At 36.0% G+C, this 19,981-nt stretch overlaps 2 protein-coding genes across 2 annotated transcripts in view; both read right to left on the bottom strand.

Annotated features, from left to right (window-relative positions):
• Positions 1 to 3,999: 3,999 nt before the first annotated feature.
• LOC142335054 (large ribosomal subunit protein eL19-like) lies at positions 4,000 to 11,584 on the bottom strand. Its single transcript, XM_075383382.1, has 3 exons — positions 11,297 to 11,584; positions 7,829 to 8,059; positions 4,000 to 4,314 (listed from the first exon to the last, which is right to left on the bottom strand). The coding sequence occupies exons 1-3, from the start codon at positions 11,570 to 11,572 to the stop codon at positions 4,213 to 4,215; spliced, it is 609 nt and encodes a 202-aa protein (XP_075239497.1). The 5' UTR covers positions 11,573 to 11,584; the 3' UTR covers positions 4,000 to 4,212.
• A 507-nt stretch (positions 11,585 to 12,091) lies between these two features.
• The window catches only part of LOC142355630 (ubiquitin-like domain-containing CTD phosphatase 1), a 161,485-nt gene continuing 153,595 nt past the window's right edge, over positions 12,092 to 19,981 (bottom strand). The window contains exons 2-5 of the mRNA XM_075407737.1: positions 19,472 to 19,748; positions 17,152 to 17,320; positions 16,564 to 16,788; positions 12,092 to 12,596 (exon numbers count right to left, since the gene is read on the bottom strand). Of these exons, the coding sequence (XP_075263852.1) occupies positions 12,295 to 12,596; positions 16,564 to 16,788; positions 17,152 to 17,320; positions 19,472 to 19,738 (963 nt within the window). The 5' untranslated portion in view covers positions 19,739 to 19,748 and the 3' untranslated portion in view covers positions 12,092 to 12,294. The remainder of the gene's footprint in view (positions 12,597 to 16,563; positions 16,789 to 17,151; positions 17,321 to 19,471; positions 19,749 to 19,981) is intronic.

Below are 19,981 nucleotides of genomic sequence, written 5' to 3'. Positions count from 1 at the left end.
TGAGTAACTGCTGTCTAAAAACATCTTTTAGCAGAATGAGAGAAGAGTGAAACTAGCCTAGAGAAGTCAAAAAGATTTCACGCAAAATGTCAAAAAGGCTGCAAAATGAGGTAAAGGAAATTTTTTATCCGACTACGCAAAAAACACAGCAGGACAAGTCCTGACGTACAATTCACAAAATTTTCATTGAGTAAACAACAAACTAAACCTAGGACGGACTATGAGTGCATTGGGAAAACCATTTCTGAAAAAAAATTAGATACAAAAATTAAAAAAAAACAAAATCAATGTCAAAATGCCGCATGTGAACAAAAAGCACTAGCAAGAAAAGGAAATTTGACTCAAACTAAAATCTAGGCCTAGAATGAACTAAGAATGGATTGAAAGAATCATTTAGAAAAAAAAATCCGATCCAAAGTTCGAAAAAAACAGTAAAAATCAAAGTGAAATTGCCGCATGTGAACAAAAAACCACTAGCGAGAAAGCGAATTTTTGTCAAACACCGTTTTCTCACTCTACTTTTAAATTCGAGCGGAAAAACTTCACGCCGCAAAACCACTCGCTTTTTCGCTCCATTTCTTGTTTCGTCGTTACCTAAATCACTACTCCAATTTGACTTCAAAAATCATGAAAGTGTGTGAAAGAATCTTACAAAAAACAGCGTTCCAAAACAATTCAATTTCTTTGAACTGCAAAAAAAAACAGGAGCGCTATAATAGCCGACTGAGAAGCTGAGGCGGCTATTAATAAAAAAAGTTTACTAGCTTCGCTAAGAATTTTCGACCCCAGTAGACCAATTATGCTGGCACTTGTTGATTCTAAAGTTGCTACTAGATAAGTGCGTACATAAATTATGCAAAAATGCAAAAAGAATACTTTGATCATTAGGAAAAACATTGGCACCCGATTAACACTTGCCTCTGCTTCCTTTTTTCGCCCTGCCCAATCTGTCTTATACAGAAAAAAACCAAATTGCTCACATCAAAAATTCAATTATCAATTTCTAAAGAACTTTGATTCTAATCGCAGACCACCTCAAATAAATAATCAATTCAAGATGAGTCTCAAATTATAACCAATATGTTCTAATAAAAAGAATTTCTGGTTAGTTATCTGCTGGTGGAGAGCGTTTGTTTCATCAGGTCTTGCTTTATCACATTTTAATCGATAAAAAATGTTTGCAAAATGTCAACATACCCGGCAGATTGCCGGAAATTAGCCGCCGTTGATTCCCATAACCAATACTGGGATTGAAAGAGAAAAACTAGTGAAAAATTGATTTTTGTAAACAATTTTAAAGTGCCAACTATTTTCATGTCATTTTGGAGCTGAACATGCCCCTTTTTCGTAGTGAGACCACACAAGGGCTAGTATCAATACCAATAAGCATTAGAGATTGTAACTAGGAACAAAATTCGAGTAACGGGCATCTAAAATCGGGCTTTATGGGTTTATCCCGTTTCTATTTCTGATTTCGTTTTTTTGATACTGACTCTGTTCATTTTGAATTGCTTTGCTGAGTAACTGCTGTCTAAAAACATCTTTTAGCAGAATGAGAGAAGAGTGAAATTAGCCTAGAGAAGTCAAAAAGATTTCACGCAAAATGTTGAAAAGGCGGCAAAATGAGGTAAAGGAAATTTTTAATCTGACGATGTGAAAAACACAGCAGGACAGGTCCTGACGTATAATTCACAAAATTTTCATTGAGTAAACAACAAACTAAACCTAGGACGGACTATGAGTGCATTGGGAAAACCATTTCTGAAAAAAAATTAGATACAAAAATTAAAAAAAAACAAAATCAATGTCAAAATGCCGCATGTGAACAAAAAGCACTAGCAAGAAATGGAAATTTGACTCAAACTAAAATCTAGGCCTAGAATGAACTAAGAATGGATTGAAAGAATCATTTAGAAAAAAAAATCCGATCCAAAGTTCGAAAAAAAACAGTAAAAATCAAAGTGAAATTGCCGTATGTGAACAAAAAACCACTAGCGAGAAAGCGAATTTTTGTCAAACACCGTTTCCTCACTCTACTTTTAAATTAGAGCGGAAAAACTTCACGCCGCAAAACCACTCGCTTTTTCGCTCCATTTCCTGTTTCGTCATGACCTAAATCAGTACTCCAATTTGACTTCAAAAATCATGGAAGTGTGTGAAAGAATCTTACAAAAAACAGCGTTCCAATACAATTCAATTTCTTTGAACTGCAAAAAAACAGGAGCGCTATAATAGCCGGCTGAGAAGCTGAGGCGGCTATTAATAAAAAAAAGTTTACTAGCTTCCCTAAGAATCTTCGACCCCAGTAGACCAATTATGCTGGCACCTGTTGATTCTAAAGTTGCTACTAGATAAGTGCGTACATAAATTATGCAAAAATGCAAAAAGAATATTTGATCATTAGGAAAAACATTGGCACCCGATTAACACTTGCCTCTGCTTCCTTTTTTCGCCCTGCCCAATCTGTCTTATAGAGAAAAAAACCAAATTGCTCACATCAAAAATTCAATTATCAATTTCTAAAGAACTTTGATTCTAATCGCAGACCACCTCAAATAAATAATCAATTCAAGATGAGTCTCAAATTATAACCAATATGTTCTAATAAAAAGAATTTCTGGTTAGTTATCTGCTGGTGGAGAGCGTTTGTTTCATCAGGTCTTGCTTTATCACATTTTAATCGATAAAAAATGTTTGCAAAATGTCAACATACCCGGCAGATTGCCGGAAATTAGCCGCCGTTGATTCCCATAACCAATACTGGGATTGAAAGAGAAAAACTAGTGAAAAATTGATTTTTGTAAACAATTTTAAAGTGCCAACTATTTTCATGTCATTTTGGAGCTGAACATGCCCCTTTTTCGTAGTGAGACCACACAAGGGCTAGTATCAATACCAATAAGCATTAGAGATTGTAACTAGGAACAAAATTCGAGTAACGGGCATCTAAAATCGGGCTTTATGGGTTTATCCCGTTTCTATTTCTGATTTCGTTTTTTTGATACTGACTCTGTTCATTTTGAATTGCTTTGCTGAGTAACTGCTGTCTAAAAACATCTTTTAGCAGAATGAGAGAAGAGTGAAATTAGCCTAGAGAAGTCAAAAAGATTTCACGCAAAATGTTGAAAAGGCGGCAAAATGAGGTAAAGGAAATTTTTAATCTGACGACGTGAAAAACACAGCAGGACAGGTCCTGACGTATAATTCACAAAATTTTCATTGAGTAAACAACAAACTAAACCTAGGACGGACTATGAGTGCATTGGGAAAACCATTTCTGAAAAAAAATTAGATACAAAAATTAAAAAAAAACAAAATCAATGTCAAAATGCCGCATGTGAACAAAAAGCACTAGCAAGAAATGGAAATTTGACTCAAACTAAAATCTAGGCCTAGAATGAACTAAGAATGGATTGAAAGAATCATTTAGAAAAAAAAATCCGATCCAAAGTTCGAAAAAAAACAGTAAAAATCAAAGTGAAATTGCCGTATGTGAACAAAAAACCACTAGCGAGAAAGCGAATTTTTGTCAAACACCTTTTCCTCACTCTACTTTTAAATTAGAGCGGAAAAACTTCACGCCGCAAAACCACTCGCTTTTTCGCTCCATTTCCTGTTTCGTCATGACCTAAATCAGTACTCCAATTTGACTTCAAAAATCATGGAAGTGTGTGAAAGAATCTTACAAAAAACAGCGTTCCAATACAATTCAATTTCTTTGAACTGCAAAAAAAACAGGAGCGCTATAATAGCCGGCTGAGAAGCTAAGGCGGCTATTAATAAAAAAAAAGTTTACTAGCTTCCCTAAGAATCTTCGACCCCAGTAGACTGGCACTTGTTGATTCTAAAGTTGCTACTAGATAAGTGCGTACATAAATTATGCAAAAATGCAAAAAGAATACTTTGATCATTAGGAAAAACATTGGCACCCGTTTAACACTTGCCTCTGCTTCCTTTTTTCGCCCTGCCCAATCTGTCTTATAGAGAAAAAAAACCAAATTGCTCACATCAAAAATTCAATTATCAATTTCTAAAGAACTTTGATTCTAATCGCAGACCACCTCAAATAAATAATCAATTCAAGATGAGTCTCAAATAACTGAACAATTGAGAGAGCTTCGAGTTCGGTCAGCCTTGTTCCATGTGCTCAAAAATGGACGCCAGACTGCTCAGATCTCTGTGGATTTGGGGGTGTGGAGATGAAAAGGTTGTTCAAGCAGTGCCAGCGGCGGTGGCTGGTGCGGGAGCTGATGCAGCTGCTGCTTTCTTTTCAGCCTCTGACTGTGACAGTTTCTTCTCTCGTCGCTTGAGCACCTAAATACCGCAAACATATGTACATACATGCTGCTGTATTAAGGTTTTAACTGCATGAAAGTACTTTTTTTATTAATTTATTAAGTAAATCTGTAAATCTTGTGTTGCAAGTATTGAACAGTATACTGCTGAAAAAGTATACATGTACGACTATTACCGTTTCAACTCGCAATATTTTTTCAAAGCCAATGCCATTATTATTATTATTATTTTTATTATTATTATTATTATTATTATTATTATTATTATTATTATTATTATTATTATTATTAATATTATTATTATTATTATTATTATTATTATTATTATTATTATTATTATTATTATTATTATTATTATTATTATTATTATTATTATTATTATTATTATTATTATTATTATTATTATTATTATTATTATTATTATTATTATTATTATTATTATTATTATTATTATTATTATTATTATTATTATTATTATTATTATTATTATTATTATTATTATTATTATTATTATTATTATTATTATTATTATTATTATTATTATTATTATTATTATTATTATTATTATTATTATTATTATTATTATTATTATTATTATTATTATTATTATTATTATTATTATTATTATTATTATTATTATTATTATTATTATTATTATTATTATTATTATTATTATTATTATTATTATTATTATTATTATTATTATTATTATTATTATTATTATTATTATTATTATTATTATTATTATTATTATTATTATTATTATTATTATTATTATTATTATTATTATTATTATTATTATTATTATTATTATTATTATTATTATTACTATTAAAATGACTTTGTACCCGATTTACGACAGAGACTTTCTCCGACTTACGATAGAGACTTTCTTCATTAATTACAGCCAATTATGGGAATTCGAATAAAACGAATTCAATTTAGCTTGAGGGCTCGTTCCAATTGTCAGTAACACAATAAAGTTAGTAAATGTTACTGCATTACGTGTTTGTTACCTTAGATGGCTTATTTGTCTGAGAGTCCTTTTTCTTGGACTCTAGAGAAGTTGTTTCAAAAACTCGTAATTAAATATCTTGTGATGAAACTATAAACAGATGAAAAGACAAGAATTCTTCGCATCATTATAACCTAGCCGCAGATTGCCGGAAAATAGCCGCGATAGACGCTTGTGGCATTCCAAGAAATGAAACAACTGAAAAAATAAGATAGACAGATGGACCACCAGTCCTTTAATAGACCACTACACTTTTTGGGTTAGATTCGGACTGTCAGTTTTTTGACATTTACGGTCTATAGGGAAAAAGCGCTAAGAGAGCTTTTTCACAAATGATATTCGAAAATGAAAATTCAAGACTAATACTCAAGAACTAGGGCATATAAGTTTGGCACTACTTAGATGCACACTATTGAACTTTAACTAAAATGTTCATAAAATTTAAAGTTCCATAAGTGAGTTCAGAAGTCATTTTTGTGAGTGAGGTAAGTCACGCAATTGACTAAAAGCAGAAATGACGTCACACACACAAACTTTAACTGCAAAACAATAGAAGTCACTGAACTCAATTCCAAGAAGTCAATTCCAAGAAGTCAGGTCGTAAGAATCATCGATGGAGACGACGAATTAAAAAAACATAGCAGGACAAGTCCTGAAAAACAATTCAAAGAATTGAATGAAAAACTCAGAAGGACTCTACCTGACCAGCAGATCAATTGAACAATGCCAGCCAAAGCACAAACAAAATCATATTGAAAAATTGAGAATCTAAAACAATCAAACAAACTAAACAAAAATATACTCATTGCTAACACTCTTGAAGCTTTAAACCTAAGGCAAAATTTTTTCCCTTTAAAAATAACTACTTCAAAAACATGTTTTAAACCAATTTTCGTTTCTGTAATTGGTCCAGTATTATATCCGCAAGACCTGAAAAAAAAAATTCATTGGTCCTTGAAGATCGATTAACTCGAAAATGACCAAAAAATTAAGAAAAGAAATCAATTGCAAATCATGATGAAATGTCGCTATCGTGATATTAAAATCTTCAGAATCAATTCTGTGTCTCTAGAGGCTATCCAGTAACCCAATTCCAAGCCTTAAAAAGATCATTGGCTCAAATATCGATAGGCAGTATTTTTTAGAAAAAAATTCAATTTTCAAAAAAAAAATTCGTTCTATTAATTTGTTGCAATCCATTCAATTGCCCCCTAGCAACTATTTGATAACATACTGTCAAACCCTGTATGCGTTAACCGGGCTATTGAGGCAAGAAAAACTACATAAAATACAAATGTTTCGAAACAACTTGAAAAAAATTTGAAAAATTTATCAAAAAAATTCTAAAAGCCAAAAGGTTAAATTGTTGAAAACATATTCATTGAAAAAAACACAACCATGCAGTAACTTTTTATCAAAACGTGGAATAGCATTTCTCGCACTTGAGAATGGACAAATTTAGGAAAAATTGTCAATTGAGAAAAAATTTAGGAAACCTTAAAGAAATTGAAGATTTTATCAAAAAAAAGCTAAATTTCGAGATATTAAAATGTTAAAAACCAATCCATTGTTACTAGAAAAAATGCAGTGCCCTATCATCAAAGCTTAGAGGAGATTGCTTGGTCACTGAAGCTGGACAAACTCAAAAAATGACGAAAATTTTCAAACAAAAAACATGAAAAAAATTAGAGTTTTGTCAATATATTGCTAAAATTTGTGATAATAAAAAATTGAAACGTGTTCCATGGCCCCATAAAACTTTTCAGTAGCTTATTATCTGACCTCTAATGACGTTTTCTGCTCCCAGGGATTCAAACAACTTGAATTATGATAATAAATGACAAAAAATATGAAAAAAAGCGTTTTGTCAAAAAATGCTAAAAGTCGTGATAGCAAAAAATTGAAAACCATTCCATTACCACAAGAAAATAAGCAGTTATCTAAAATCAGAACCTTCGGGAGCTTTCTTGACACCTAGGGCTGAAAAAACTGAAAAAAATGACAAAAATTTTCAAAAACCCTGAAAAAAATTATTAGTATCATTTTGCGTGTTTGTGTCTGTAGAACCAAAACATATAGCTCATAAAAAGGTCATAACAAGCAATTGCGTCTCGCAAAAAGCTTTCATCAACTTTTAAAAACTTCAACCTAAGACGAATCAAACAAAAAAACCTTAAATTAAGGCCATCCCAGCAGCTGCACCACTATAAGCACTTGCAGGACTACTAAAGCCCACTTTGTGCCTCTAATGAAACTTAATGCCCGCTGGGCTTTACCTGTTTATCCCGTTTTGAAAGATCAAAAAAACACAGCGCACCAATACAATTCAAATTCTTTGAATTGTAAAAAACCACGATGTTCTCAATAATAGCCGCTATCGCTTGCGGCTATTAAAAAAAGAATTCTTTTTCAATCTTGAAAATAATCGAATATTTTTAAACCCAGTTAAAGTTAACCACTGCATTTTTCAACTAATTTTTCAATTTTAATTTTTAAAATTTTGTTTCATTTTTTTTACCTTAGCCTTCTTGGCAGCTCTGAAATGTTCGGCCTGCTGGTTCTGTTTCTTCAATCTGAGAGCCTTCTCTTTCTCCTTCAGAATGTGATCCATCAACACCCGCTTGTTCTTGAATGCATTTCCCTTCACCATCAGGTAGAGAGTGTGGTACTGGTGCTTGTCAATCTTCCTCGCCTTCCTGTACTTCTGGATCAACTTCCTCAGAATTCGCACTCTCTTCATCCACAGAACCTAAACAAAAACAATGCTTTAGTAAATATGTGGAACTTTTCCCCCGATTGAGCATATAGCAGCTAATAAGAGGTCAATTCAATTTAAAGGGAGTTAAGAGTGTTCTTGAAGGCTGAAGTTCAGGTATTACTGCCATCCTTCGGGTTGGGCTCTCTAAAAGACGTGAACTAAAACTGAATCCTCCATATAGGGCCAACCATGATGGTGGAAACCATTTTTTAATTGAACTCATTAATATATATTATTTGATAATCGATATTTTTAGAACCTTATAATATCATATTAAGGCATATATTCAATGTAATGGTCAGTCGTTCAGTCGTACTTCTTATCAGGCTAGATGAAACATTTTTCAAGCAGAAAAAGAGCGTTAAATTGCTCATGGTGAAGTGCACACTAGGGAACAAAAAAATCTTACGATCAGAGCAGAAAAGTGGGGGGTCCAAGCTAACGGGATATACTCCAGCAAGCAAAAACGTTCGAGGAAAAAGAATTGCATGAAGACACACGACTACAATAATTACTTCAAACTTTTTTCGAGAGCAGTCAGTTATTTTCCAATCTTCCAGGGCATTCTGCCCTCCTTGGTACCCTTCCTCCTACCGGGTCCTGAGTGCCAGCTGGCAAATAGCCGAAATAGCTTCGTAGATCTGCAAGTTTTTAAAGACTTAAAGGATGAGATGTTATATTTTAATTAAGAATCTGTATATATTATTGCTGCCTCTATTAGCTGCTCTCAACTAACCTTCATTTAGAGTGCCTCACATTGACTTGACCTTATATCTTTGAACTAAAGTAAAGAAAAGTCAATTTCAAAATAAGGAAGTCGTTTTTGAGTGAGATAAGTCACGTCTGACCAGTAACGTAATCACGCGGATGAACAAAAAACTCGCTCCACTAAGAGTAGGAAATGACGTCACGCACGCATTTAAGTTAAAATTGCATGAACTAATGAACAAAAAGCAGATTTGAAGTGGTTGTGACGTCATATGGTTGTAACCTTGACGACGAAATAAAAAAACATAGCAAGACAAGTCCTGAAAAACAATTCAAAGAATCGAATGAAAAACTCAGACTTACTCTACTTGACCAGCAGATCAATTGAACTATGCCAGCCAGAACACAAACAAAATCATCAGAGAATTGAGAAACTAAAAGAATGAAAACTAAACAAAAATATACACATTGCTAAAACTCTTGAAGCTTTTAAACCTAAGCAAAATCTTTTCCCTTTAAAAAACCTATTTAAAAAATATGTTCAAGAACAATTTTTGTTTCTGAAATCAGTCCAGTATTATATCTGCAAGACCTGAATAACATTCATTGGCCCTTGAAGAAAGATTAACTCGAAAATCACCAAAAAATTAAAAAAGAAATCAATTGCAAATTATAAGGAAATGTTGCTGAAAATCGTGATATAACTATCTTCAAAATCATTTCTGTGTCTCTAGAGGCTATCCAGTAACCCAATTCCAAGCTTTAAAAAACTCATTGGCTCATAGATCGATAGGCAATAAATTTTAGAAAAAACTGCAGAAGTCAAAAAACAGAAATTCGTCCTATTAAAAATTTGAAATCCATTCAATTGCCCCATAGCAACTATTTAATATTATACTATCAAACCCTGGATGAGGTTATCTGGCTACTGAGGAAAGAAAAAATAAATAAAACACAAATGTTTTGAAAAAACTTGAAAAAAATTGCAAATTTTATCAAAAAACTTCTAAAAGTCGAAAGGTTAATTTGTTGAAAACAAATCTATTGGAACTACAACCACGCATTAACCTAATATCAGAATGTGTAATATGCTTTCTCGCTCTTGAGAAAGGACGAATATCAAAAACTGACAAAAACTTTAGGAAACCTTAAAAAAATTGCAGATTTTATCAAAAAGAAATGCTAAAATTCGAGACAGTAAAATGTTAAAAACCATACCATTGTTACTAGAAGCTATGCAGTTCCCTATGAACAAACCTCAAAGGAGATTGCCTGGTTCCTGCAGCTGGAAAAACTAAAAAAATGACGATAACTTTCAAAAACCTGAAACAAAATGCTAATTTTGTCAAAAAAATGCTGAAATTTGTGATAATCAAAAGCTGAAATCTATTCCATGGCCACTAAAAATTATTCAGTAGTTTATTATCCAACCCCTGATGAGGTTTTCTGGCCCCTGGGACTCAAACAACTTGAATAATGACAAAAAATATGAAATGAAAGTTCTGTCAAAGAATGCTAAAATTCATGATGGCAAAAAGTTCAAAAAACCATTCCATTACCACTAGAAACTAAGCAGTAATCAATCATCAAACCCTTTATCAAACCCTAGAGGAGGTTTCTTGACACCTAGAGCTAAAAAACTCAAAAACTGACAAACATTTTAAAACCTGAAAAAAATTGCAAACATTAGTATCATTTTGCGTGTTTGTTTGTATTACCAAAGATATAGCTCATAAAATGTCCCTAACAAGCAAATTTGTCCCGCAAAATGCTTTCATCAACTTTTAAAAACTTCAACCTAAGACTAATCAACCAAAAAAACTCCAAAAAATCACAAAAAACATGAAAAATTGCACTATTTTGAGCCCAAAAACTCCTAAAAATGACCCTTTAACCTTAAATTAAGGCCATCCCAGCAGCTGTACCACTATAAGCAGTTGAAGGACCACAAAAACCCACTTTGGGCCTCTAATGAAACTTAACCCGTTTTGAAAGATCAAAGTCATTGAAAAATGTGTGAAAACATCTTTAAAAACACAGCGCACCAATACAATACAAAACGTAGCAGGACAAGTCCTGACCTACAATTCAAAGAATTTTCATTAACTCAACAAAAAACTAGACCTAGACTGGACTATGACTGGATTGCGAAAACCATTTAAAAAATCTATCAAAAAATAAAAAAAAATAGTAAAAATGGAAGCGAAAGTGCCGCATGTGAACAAAAAACCACTAGCGAGAAAGCAAATTTTTGTTCAGACACCGTTTTCTCACTCTACTTTAAATTTAGAGCGAAAAAAATTCACGCCGCAAAACCACTCGCTTTTTTGCTCCACTTCCTGCTTCGACTTGACCAAAATCATTACTCCAATTTGACTTCAAAAATCATGAAAATGTGTGAACAATCTTAAAAGACAGCACCCCAATACAATACAGATTCCTTGAATTATAAAAAAACAAGAGAGGGTCAATAACAGCCAAAGCTATCGCTGTGCGGCTATTAATAACATATTTTCCAACCTTGCTGGGCATTCTGGCCTCCTTGGTACCCTTCCTCTTTCCGGGTCCAGAGTGCCTTCCCTTCCTCTTAGCCAGCATCCTCTGTCTCACTCGCCATCTGGAGTGAACAACACATGGCTTTCTAATGATGAGACCATCTCTGACCAGTTTTCTCACTGTGTGGCGACTGTTGGCCATTGAAATGTCATTAGCCTCGTTGGGGTCGAGCCATACCTTGTTGCGACCACACTTGAGCACAGAGGCCGCTAATCGCTTTTGCATTGTCAACGATACCATCTTTCACAGAACTTCTCTGAAAGTCAAGCAAATTTATTAGTAAGAATATTTTTTAATTACATCAAAATAACAATCTTGTATTCTCCACATTTTAATCATGTAACAACAATAGAAAACAACAGAGTAAATTACTGAGCCAAACCATTGCGAATATGGCCATTTTAGGAAGATCATTTCTTTTCTAAATTTTGTCGAGAAGAAGCAACGTTAATTTACACATGATCGATTCAAAAAATGAAAAAAAGAGAAAAAATAGAAACAAAAGGCAAAAACGGGTGGATTATGACAGGAGAGTGTTTACCTTATGAACTTCAGTTTCGATAACGCAGAAAATTAATACTTCAATAATAAGAGCCAATTAATTTGTAATTTATTAATTAATTTTCTATCATAATTCTGTCTAATCACGACAAGCGCTAAAAGCTATAAAGCTCAACTCCTCGAATTTTTTTTCAAGAAAAGTTTCTCAATTTATTTCGAAAAATTTGCTATCTTTTAAACAATCTTAGACAAAATACGTACGAAAAAATTGTTGCTCACTATTAAGTATTCACAATAATTGTACAATTTTAAGATATGATATAGATAAATTAGTTCACACAAATAGGTCAACATAGTTTTGTTTTCACATCAAATACACGTCAAATTACGTCATAGTGGTCGCAATGAACTACATAACACAAACAGCGCTTCAAACTCAGAAAAATTGATCTAGAAATCTATTATATACTGCAATAACTCTCCCATTTATCAAAGTCGATCTTTGTGAAATCTTCTTGCATTGACAGAAACTGAAGAAACGGAATCAAGTTCAACAATTCCTTGTCTGTGTCTTTGTTTCTATGAGCTTTCGCGAATGGTCTGATTTTGAGGCCGTTTTTGGGACTCATCAGGAAGTTGCGTTTCAGGTCGTCAATCAACAGACTGTTCTTTTCACTGAAAAGATGGGGGTATTTGCCCCAAATTACACCGAGGGGTTTTGTCTCGATCAGTCCATACTTCTTGGTTTCCACTGTGATCATGGCTGAAATGATGCAAGTATGGTGTCAATAAAAATTACACAAAGAAACTATGCTACAGTTACATTTTGATAGTTCTCATCTACTGGTTTCTGGCTCAGTGACGACTAAAGATATTGAATCCAAAAATTGATAGCCATATGCGAAGGAAAAGTTAATGCCTACAAACAGACTGATAAATTAGCTTCCCGGAAGCATGCTCCTGACTTCCTCGAAAGCGAGCTTCTGAATTCTGGATCAGAAAACTGGGATCAGTCTGCCCCCTTTCTGCAGCTTAGTGGGCATATAACTTTCACGCCCCCCCCCCAGGCGCACGTGCTATATTTTGCATAGTGACGTGCTATATAACAACGCATAAATTATGATGGGGGTCAAAAATTATGCTGGGGGAGCGACTCGAGGACCTTAACCAGTTCTCACGGCCATGGTGACTATCGGAAGAGGATAGTAGGGCCTTCACCACTCGACATTATGAAAACAGGTCAGTGGAATTGCAAGTCACTTTGCAACGAGAGAGTCATCTCCGTGCTCACCGAAAATATGAAAAAGCGACGAATTAGACTGTTCGCGCTAAATGAAACACACCTTCGAGGTTGTGATGAAAGCACATATGGTGACTACACACTGAACAACAGTGGTGTAACATATGATGCAAAAAGAACATCAGCTGGTGTCGGTGTGATCTACGACAAAACTGGTGAAGATGATTAAGTTCATACCAGTTTCGGAAAGAAATGCGAAAGCATTCATCGAAACAGCGGGTGCAAGATTGAAATTGGTTGTTACCTATGCCCCGAATGAAAATGCTGAGGAAGATGAGTATGCAGCATACTTAAAGGAATTGGCGGAATGCACTCGGAGTTCAGACCAGATCTATTATGAAAAGATGCTCATTTTGGGAGATCTTAACGCAGCGATTGGCCTAGATCTCAATGACCATCTGCCAAGACAGATCGGGAAGGCAGCAGCAAAAGATGAGAGTAGCCGGAATGGTTTGCTCCTTGCTGAATTGGTCACTGAACAAAAGTTGAGAGTTGAAAATACTTTCTTCTTGAAGTCTGATGTGCGGAAGTGCACATGGAGACATCCGGAAACCAAGGAGCTGTCTCTGAAAGATTATGCACTGACGAAGTCGTCGGCAGCAAAAAATCTCAGAGTAAGAGTTGTGAGAAGCCTGCCAAAGCGCAAAAGCTGCTGAATGATGTGCGTAGCAAATGCTACTCTATCCTTCGACCACCTCCTGAGCTTGAAAAGCTGGAACATGCTCTCAGAACTAAGATATTGAATCTTAGAAAACTTAACACTGTAACTGATGTGTTAACAGAAGTAATCAACAATCATGAGCTCGCAGAAGAGACTCTTGATAAAAATTGACTGCTGGGCTGCTCAGCTAACGCCGAGCGAAGTGGAAACACTTCGAAAGAGAAAGGCAGCGCATAAGCTGTACGTTTCTGAAAGATCAGAGAGCAGAAAGATCGAACGAGATCAATTAAACAGAGAAGTGAAAAGAATCACCTCTGAATGCAAAGAAAGAGCAGTCGAGACAAACCTTAAAAGGTTTGAAAAACAGCTTGATGATAATGAAACTAGAATGGCCCTTAAAATCTTGAAAAAGACGTTACGAACTTACAGGGTAACACATTATCAGAAGCTGTTCAAGCAACGACTGACTCAAAATGCCACGGTGCTAGAAGCCCTGTCGAAGGAACCGAATAGTTCTGAAGACTTCTGTAAAGAGCTCAATGAGGCTGAGGTTAGAACAACCTTAAGAACCCCTAACATCTGGGAAAGCACCTGGAAAGAGTGGCATTGTTCCAGAAATGCTGAAAGCGCTTGAGAAGGAGTTGAGTCCTCTTCTCACAAAAGTGTTTCAAAGCATCTGGACAGAAAGAACGAAAGTACCCCAGGAATATAAGGACGCGAAAGTCGTTAGTTTGTTCAAGAAAGGGCTGAAGACAGAGCCGAACAACTATCGGTCCATATTTATGCTTGAAGCCGAAGGAAAGCTTCTATGCAAAACTATCAAAAGCAGAGTTGAATCAAGAACAGATCACAAACTGGACAACTTTCAGTTTCGCTTCAGAAAGGGACGAAGCACTCTGCAAGCAATCTGGGGAGTGAGGGAGATCATTCAAGACTCTAGAGAATCCAGAGAAGAGTTAGTGATGGTCTTCATCGACCTTGTCAAAGCTTTTGACTCCGTTGATGGAGAAGCCATAAGATCTCTGAAAGCTTTCGAAGTTGAAAACCCCCTCAGAAGCCTAATATGGCAAATACATGAAAATGCTCACGGGGAACTACACTCAAAGATCAAATTCAAATCAGAAAGAGGGGTCACACAAGGATGTGTCATCGGTTCAAATATTTAGTTAATATTTGATATTGTCTGCGAAAGGAGTCTAGCCCAAAAAGATCTTGCATTTGCAGATGACTTAGTGATACTGGTAAAAAGTGAGCAGCAAGCGCAGAGCAAATTGAATAAATTCAGCCTGGAGGTGGAGAAAGTCGGCATGGAAATTTCATTTCCAAAGACAGAAGTAATGACATTTAACATGGGAAAAGCATTTAATGTCACCCTCCAGGGCAAAAGACTGAAAGAAGTCACTGAGTTTAAGTATCTGGGTTCGATACTAAATGTCCAATCTGATATTGAGGCCGCTGTGAAGAGTAACTGCACTAAAGGTAGAATAGCTATCGTAAAAATGAGACTTGCGCTAGTCAGCTCTACTCTCACAATGAAATTCGGCTAATTGAAATGTCTGTTAAGCCAGTACTGTTGTATGGGCTGGAAACAGCCATAACGCGACAGAAGGACATCGACAAAATGGTGGCTGTTCTCAACAAAGCCCGTCGCATGGTCCTTAAGACATGCAGCAAGAAAACTTACACATCTGAAGTCTTTGCGCTGAAAGTCCCTCTGAGAGATATCAAGATAGAACTCGCAGTACGACGAGCGAAGCTTTGGCTGAGTTTCAAGACGCTGCAAGATGATGGGTTCATAACGCGAAGGAGGAAGACGTATTCCAGGGATTGGATGCGTGCACTCAAACTTGATCTAGAGAGACTGTGTGTAAGAGATATCGAAGAATGGTAAGAAATCCATCAAAAGTAGAGTATTCGTTGAACGTAACTACACAAGTAAAATCAGTGGGCACGAGAGAACAAATTGTTGCATGCGAGATTGGAAACTGTGCAAGGCACTTTGCAACAATAAAAGAGATGCGTAGACACCTGAGAAACGACCACTCTGAAAGTGGCGAAGGATTTGACATGACTCCTTTCCAAGCAAATAAACCCACAAATGCGCCAATGGTATGTCCAGCTACGGGCTTCAAAATGACATACAAGCAAATCAGATTGTGCCTTGACCACATGGAAAAGGCGCACCCTAAGTGTACAATAGTTGAAAGTGATAATGTGACTGAGGAATTAACAGCAGAACCACTGAGCACTGAACTGAGTGGGAACACACTGAGACAACAAGATGAGGAGGAATTTCAGTGCCCGCTTTGTCCTAGAACATATACGCTCATCAAAAGTGTTCAGAACCACTGCTCGACCAAGCACAGATGGTCGTACACCAAGAACTGTCCGATTGACGAAAAAGGGACTAGAGGCACTATGGGCCGAAGTACCTCTAACCCGTATGGAGGGGCCCCACATTGCGGCTCCTCCAACGCCCCCTAGCGGGAGTCATCCTTCTTGATCTATGCCAACCTCGAAGGTCTGGAGACTAATGACCGGCGGTTTTGTGTTGCTTGCGCACTTAACCAATGGGAGGGGGCACCACTGGGGGGACAGAATAAACCCGAAAACTCAAAATTTCATTTGTTACCATTACCATTAGGTGCCGTTATGTTTCATTTTTAACTCAATAGTCTATAAAACATCACGTGCAGTCCTTTTCCTGATTTCATTAGATCGGCAAAAAAACCAAATCAGTTTTACGCTCGATAAAGAATTATAACCAACCCAATGAGTCTAAAAAAGCGACAATTTTGTAATTTGGGTTATTTTTCACTCCTAACTCCTCCATCTTAGCCGTGATCCATTTCATACCAGTTGCAGACCATATCACAATGTTGTAGTTCTGATAGGCAGCTTCTAGGAACTCGTGCAGATATGGTCTCATTAGCTCATGTCCGTTCTCTGCTACTGATCGGTGGTCGAACAAAGTGTAGTCGATGTCCAGAACTACAAATCCATAATTGGGCTTTATTTCTAGGGGCCGATTATTAAGAAATGAACTTTTAAGATTTTAGAAAGAAAACTATCAGACACTGAGCATGAAATATAGATGACTGCTCAAAATGTTAGGAAATTCAAAAAAATACAAGTTACCAGCTTTACATTTGCAAACCAAACTCTCAATTTTGCCAATATTCATTTGCTAGCCAAAAATCGTTATAGTGTTGCTAAAAATTCCACGCAAGCACCAGAAAATAAGAACTTTTCAAAGAGATAGGGGGAGATACAAAGACCACCGCCTCAATTTTGAAACTTAATTTTGCCCGCGTTCAAATTTATCGCAATTCTGAGACTGTGAGAGGGCGGCCCCTAGAAGCTTTTTGTTCTCCTCGGGTGGATTGAACACTTCCACTTTGTACTCTTTCACCCTCCGCTCTATTTTGGCCAGGAATTCCTCCCTCTGCTCAGTGGGCATCTCATCCATTGTGGGAATGTCGAAGTCATCCACCACATCTGGCAAGTCTTCCGGTCGCTGGTTGGCCTGTACACAAAACAAGTTGAAACCATCAAAGACTTCAAAACATGACCATCTAACGTCGGGCGACTTTCTCTCAAACTACTGGCAAGCTGTTGGTTTCGTCAGAAGCTACCTACTATTTAAAGAGGCTAGCTTCATCTTAATTGAAGGAGCGTGGCGTGGGATTAGCGCGATAGAGGAGTGGGGTTCAGTGCACTGGGTTACGGGTGGAACAATTAGGAGGTGTGGGGATTGGGTGAAGAATGTGTATGTGTCAAGGAGCGGGTTAAGTGAGGGGATGTGAGGTCAAACTCTAAGAACAGCCCTTCACACCACGAATTTCCCTCTAAAAATGAAGGTGAATCGCATACTTAGAGTTTAGTTGAGCCGAAAAACTCTAAGAGAACTTGATTCCCTCGGGGCGTTAGTGTTTATCGTAAAAACGCATGCGCAAAAAAAACGCATGCTAACTTTGTTCGGGAGCACCTAAACATAACTGACTAACGGGGGGAAATTGCTCTCAAACGACCGAGGGTGGAGGTAAATTGTTGCCTGCTTCAAAGGCCCTCTTATTTGAGCTTTAGTACTCAGCTACCACCAGCTGAGTTGAGAGCCTAAAAATTCGGAAAGATTGCAAATCAAGAGTGGAAAAGTCGGCACTGACAAAAAAATATCAAGCTACAATATCCCTTTCAAAATACCCAGATAAATAAATGAAAGATAAAAGATTTGATTATAAAAATTGCTTGGCTCAGGGTTTACTGAATTTATTCATGTAGATGGCAGTTATACCAACTTAAAGCAATATAGTGTCCTAACAACACCAAATGTTTAATTTAAGAAGGAACACAAAATAAAATGTCTGGTATTCGGAATACATTGTCTTCCCATTAACCTCTGACATCTGGAACCTTTTTAATAAACGTATTACATTAATTTTTGCACATAGAGCTATGTTGATCGGATCGAACCGTAAGCTTTTGATGTTCTTATTGATGTTAATGATCGATCAGAAAACAAAGCTTCTTTTTCAAAAATTCTATTTGGTTTCTGAGGGAAAGGTATAGTTTCCGTTCAATTGCTTCTCCTAAGATTAAAGTTACGTAAATTGAGACTACTTTTTTGCGATCCCTACTCAGGGACCAAAAGGATTGGATAGATCTATGTTATAACTCGCGTGGCTGTAGGAAATCAATTTTGCTTCCTATATTCACAAACGGAGTCGTAGTTGTTCAAAAGCAAGCAACCTCTACAAGCCCGTTTTACTTGTCTATTGAGCGTATTTTGTATTTCTGAGCTGTAGCCGTTCAGCAGAATTGCGCTGAGTAATTAATGGTACTAAGTACAAGAGTGTTTGATAGGAGAGATCTAGTCCAGTTCGGTATCGCATCCCGATTTGACTTGACTGTTCGAATAGCAATAGCCGCCGTTTTCTGCAGACTTCTGTTAATTTCTTTTTCAAAAGTTAAGTTCTTGTCTAATATAACACCTAAAAACAGGACTTGGTCTTTTTGCTCAATTTCATTATCGTTAACCCAAATTTTGCAGTTCTTAATTTTTTGTCGTCATCTGCTTCTCAAAAAGCAGAAAGTTTGTTTATTCAACATTTACGATTAGTTAATTTGCACGAAAGCAATCAATCAGCGATTCATTATTTCTTTTGAGAGCTCGTAAGTTTTCTGCACTTTTCTGTTTGAAACTAATAAAGTTGTATCATCTGCGTATTGTATCATGATACACTTTCTTGTTCAACAATTCGCATATGTTAGAAATAACAAAGGTCCAAGGATTGTCCCCTGGGGCAGTCCTTGGTCAACCGAAAGCCAATCAGATGATATATCATCAAATGTCACTTTTTGTTATCTATGGTTGAGATAGGATGTTGAAAGTTCTACAGAATCGGTGCATAAATCGATATCAATTAACTTGTTGAGGTGTTTTCTATGAGATATTGAATCGAAGGCCTTAGAGAGATCTAAAAATACAGCCACTATAGATCAGCCATGATCTTTTTCATTTGTAATGTAGGTACTTTGGACCAACGCTTAAACTGGTTGCAGTAATCTGGGGTTTTATAAACTGGGTATAATTAGATTGAGTATATTGGCACATTTGGTATATTGCCATGTAACCGAAAACTATATTTTGAGAAGGAAAGACAATATTATAACTAACTTTTTCAATCTCTTCATCGACAGTACCCATCATCATAATTTTGGCATTCTTCTTCAAGTTCAAGTCGCTCAACACAGTTGCATCAACAACTGCAGTTCCTGCCTTCTTGTGCTTCAATCCAATTAGCTTCTGGTTCTCACATCTCACACTCGTTTTGTCCTGCAGCTGTTTCTTCACATCTTCAACTGAGGTGGAGCCCTCCAGGCCGTCCAATTCGTACTCTTTGCCCTGCCATTTGATCACGATGCTAATCAGACCATCGCCCATTTAAAATTCTGAAAATTAGAGGCCTAGGAATACTTCAACTCGAGTTACAAATATCAGTTTCCATGTCAAAGGAAGTATAGATGCAAAGTAATTACAAATTGAACTTTACATAATTTTGGTTCTGCTTTTCACCCCAATTCAGTTATTCCCGCATATCTTAATACCATGTCATCTCACTCCTCTATCTCTCAAATCAGAACTTCAAGTATTTTCTCATACTTAAGCGGATAATCTAATCTCAAG

Source organism: Convolutriloba macropyga, chromosome 2 (assembly GCF_964194025.1).
Source record: "Convolutriloba macropyga chromosome 2, txConMacr16.3, whole genome shotgun sequence".
NCBI lineage: Eukaryota > Metazoa > Xenacoelomorpha > Acoela > Convolutidae > Convolutriloba > Convolutriloba macropyga.
Note: the sequence above shows the minus strand (reverse complement) of the source record. Positions and strands in the feature narration are given on the sequence as shown.

Bases quoted from the DNA above. Each gene is read 5' to 3' on its own strand.
- LOC142335054 (XM_075383382.1), bottom strand. From the start codon at position 11,572: ATGGTATCGTTGACAATGCAAAAGCGATTAGCGGCCTCTGTGCTCAAG. The intron at 8,060-11,296 runs GTTGGAAAATAT...GTTTTTGTTTAG, and splicing joins AGGCCAGAATGCCCAGCAAG to GTTCTGTGGATGAAGAGAGT. The intron at 4,315-7,828 runs GTAAAAAAAATG...TGCGGTATTTAG, and splicing joins GAGCTGCCAAGAAGGCTAAG to GTGCTCAAGCGACGAGAGAA.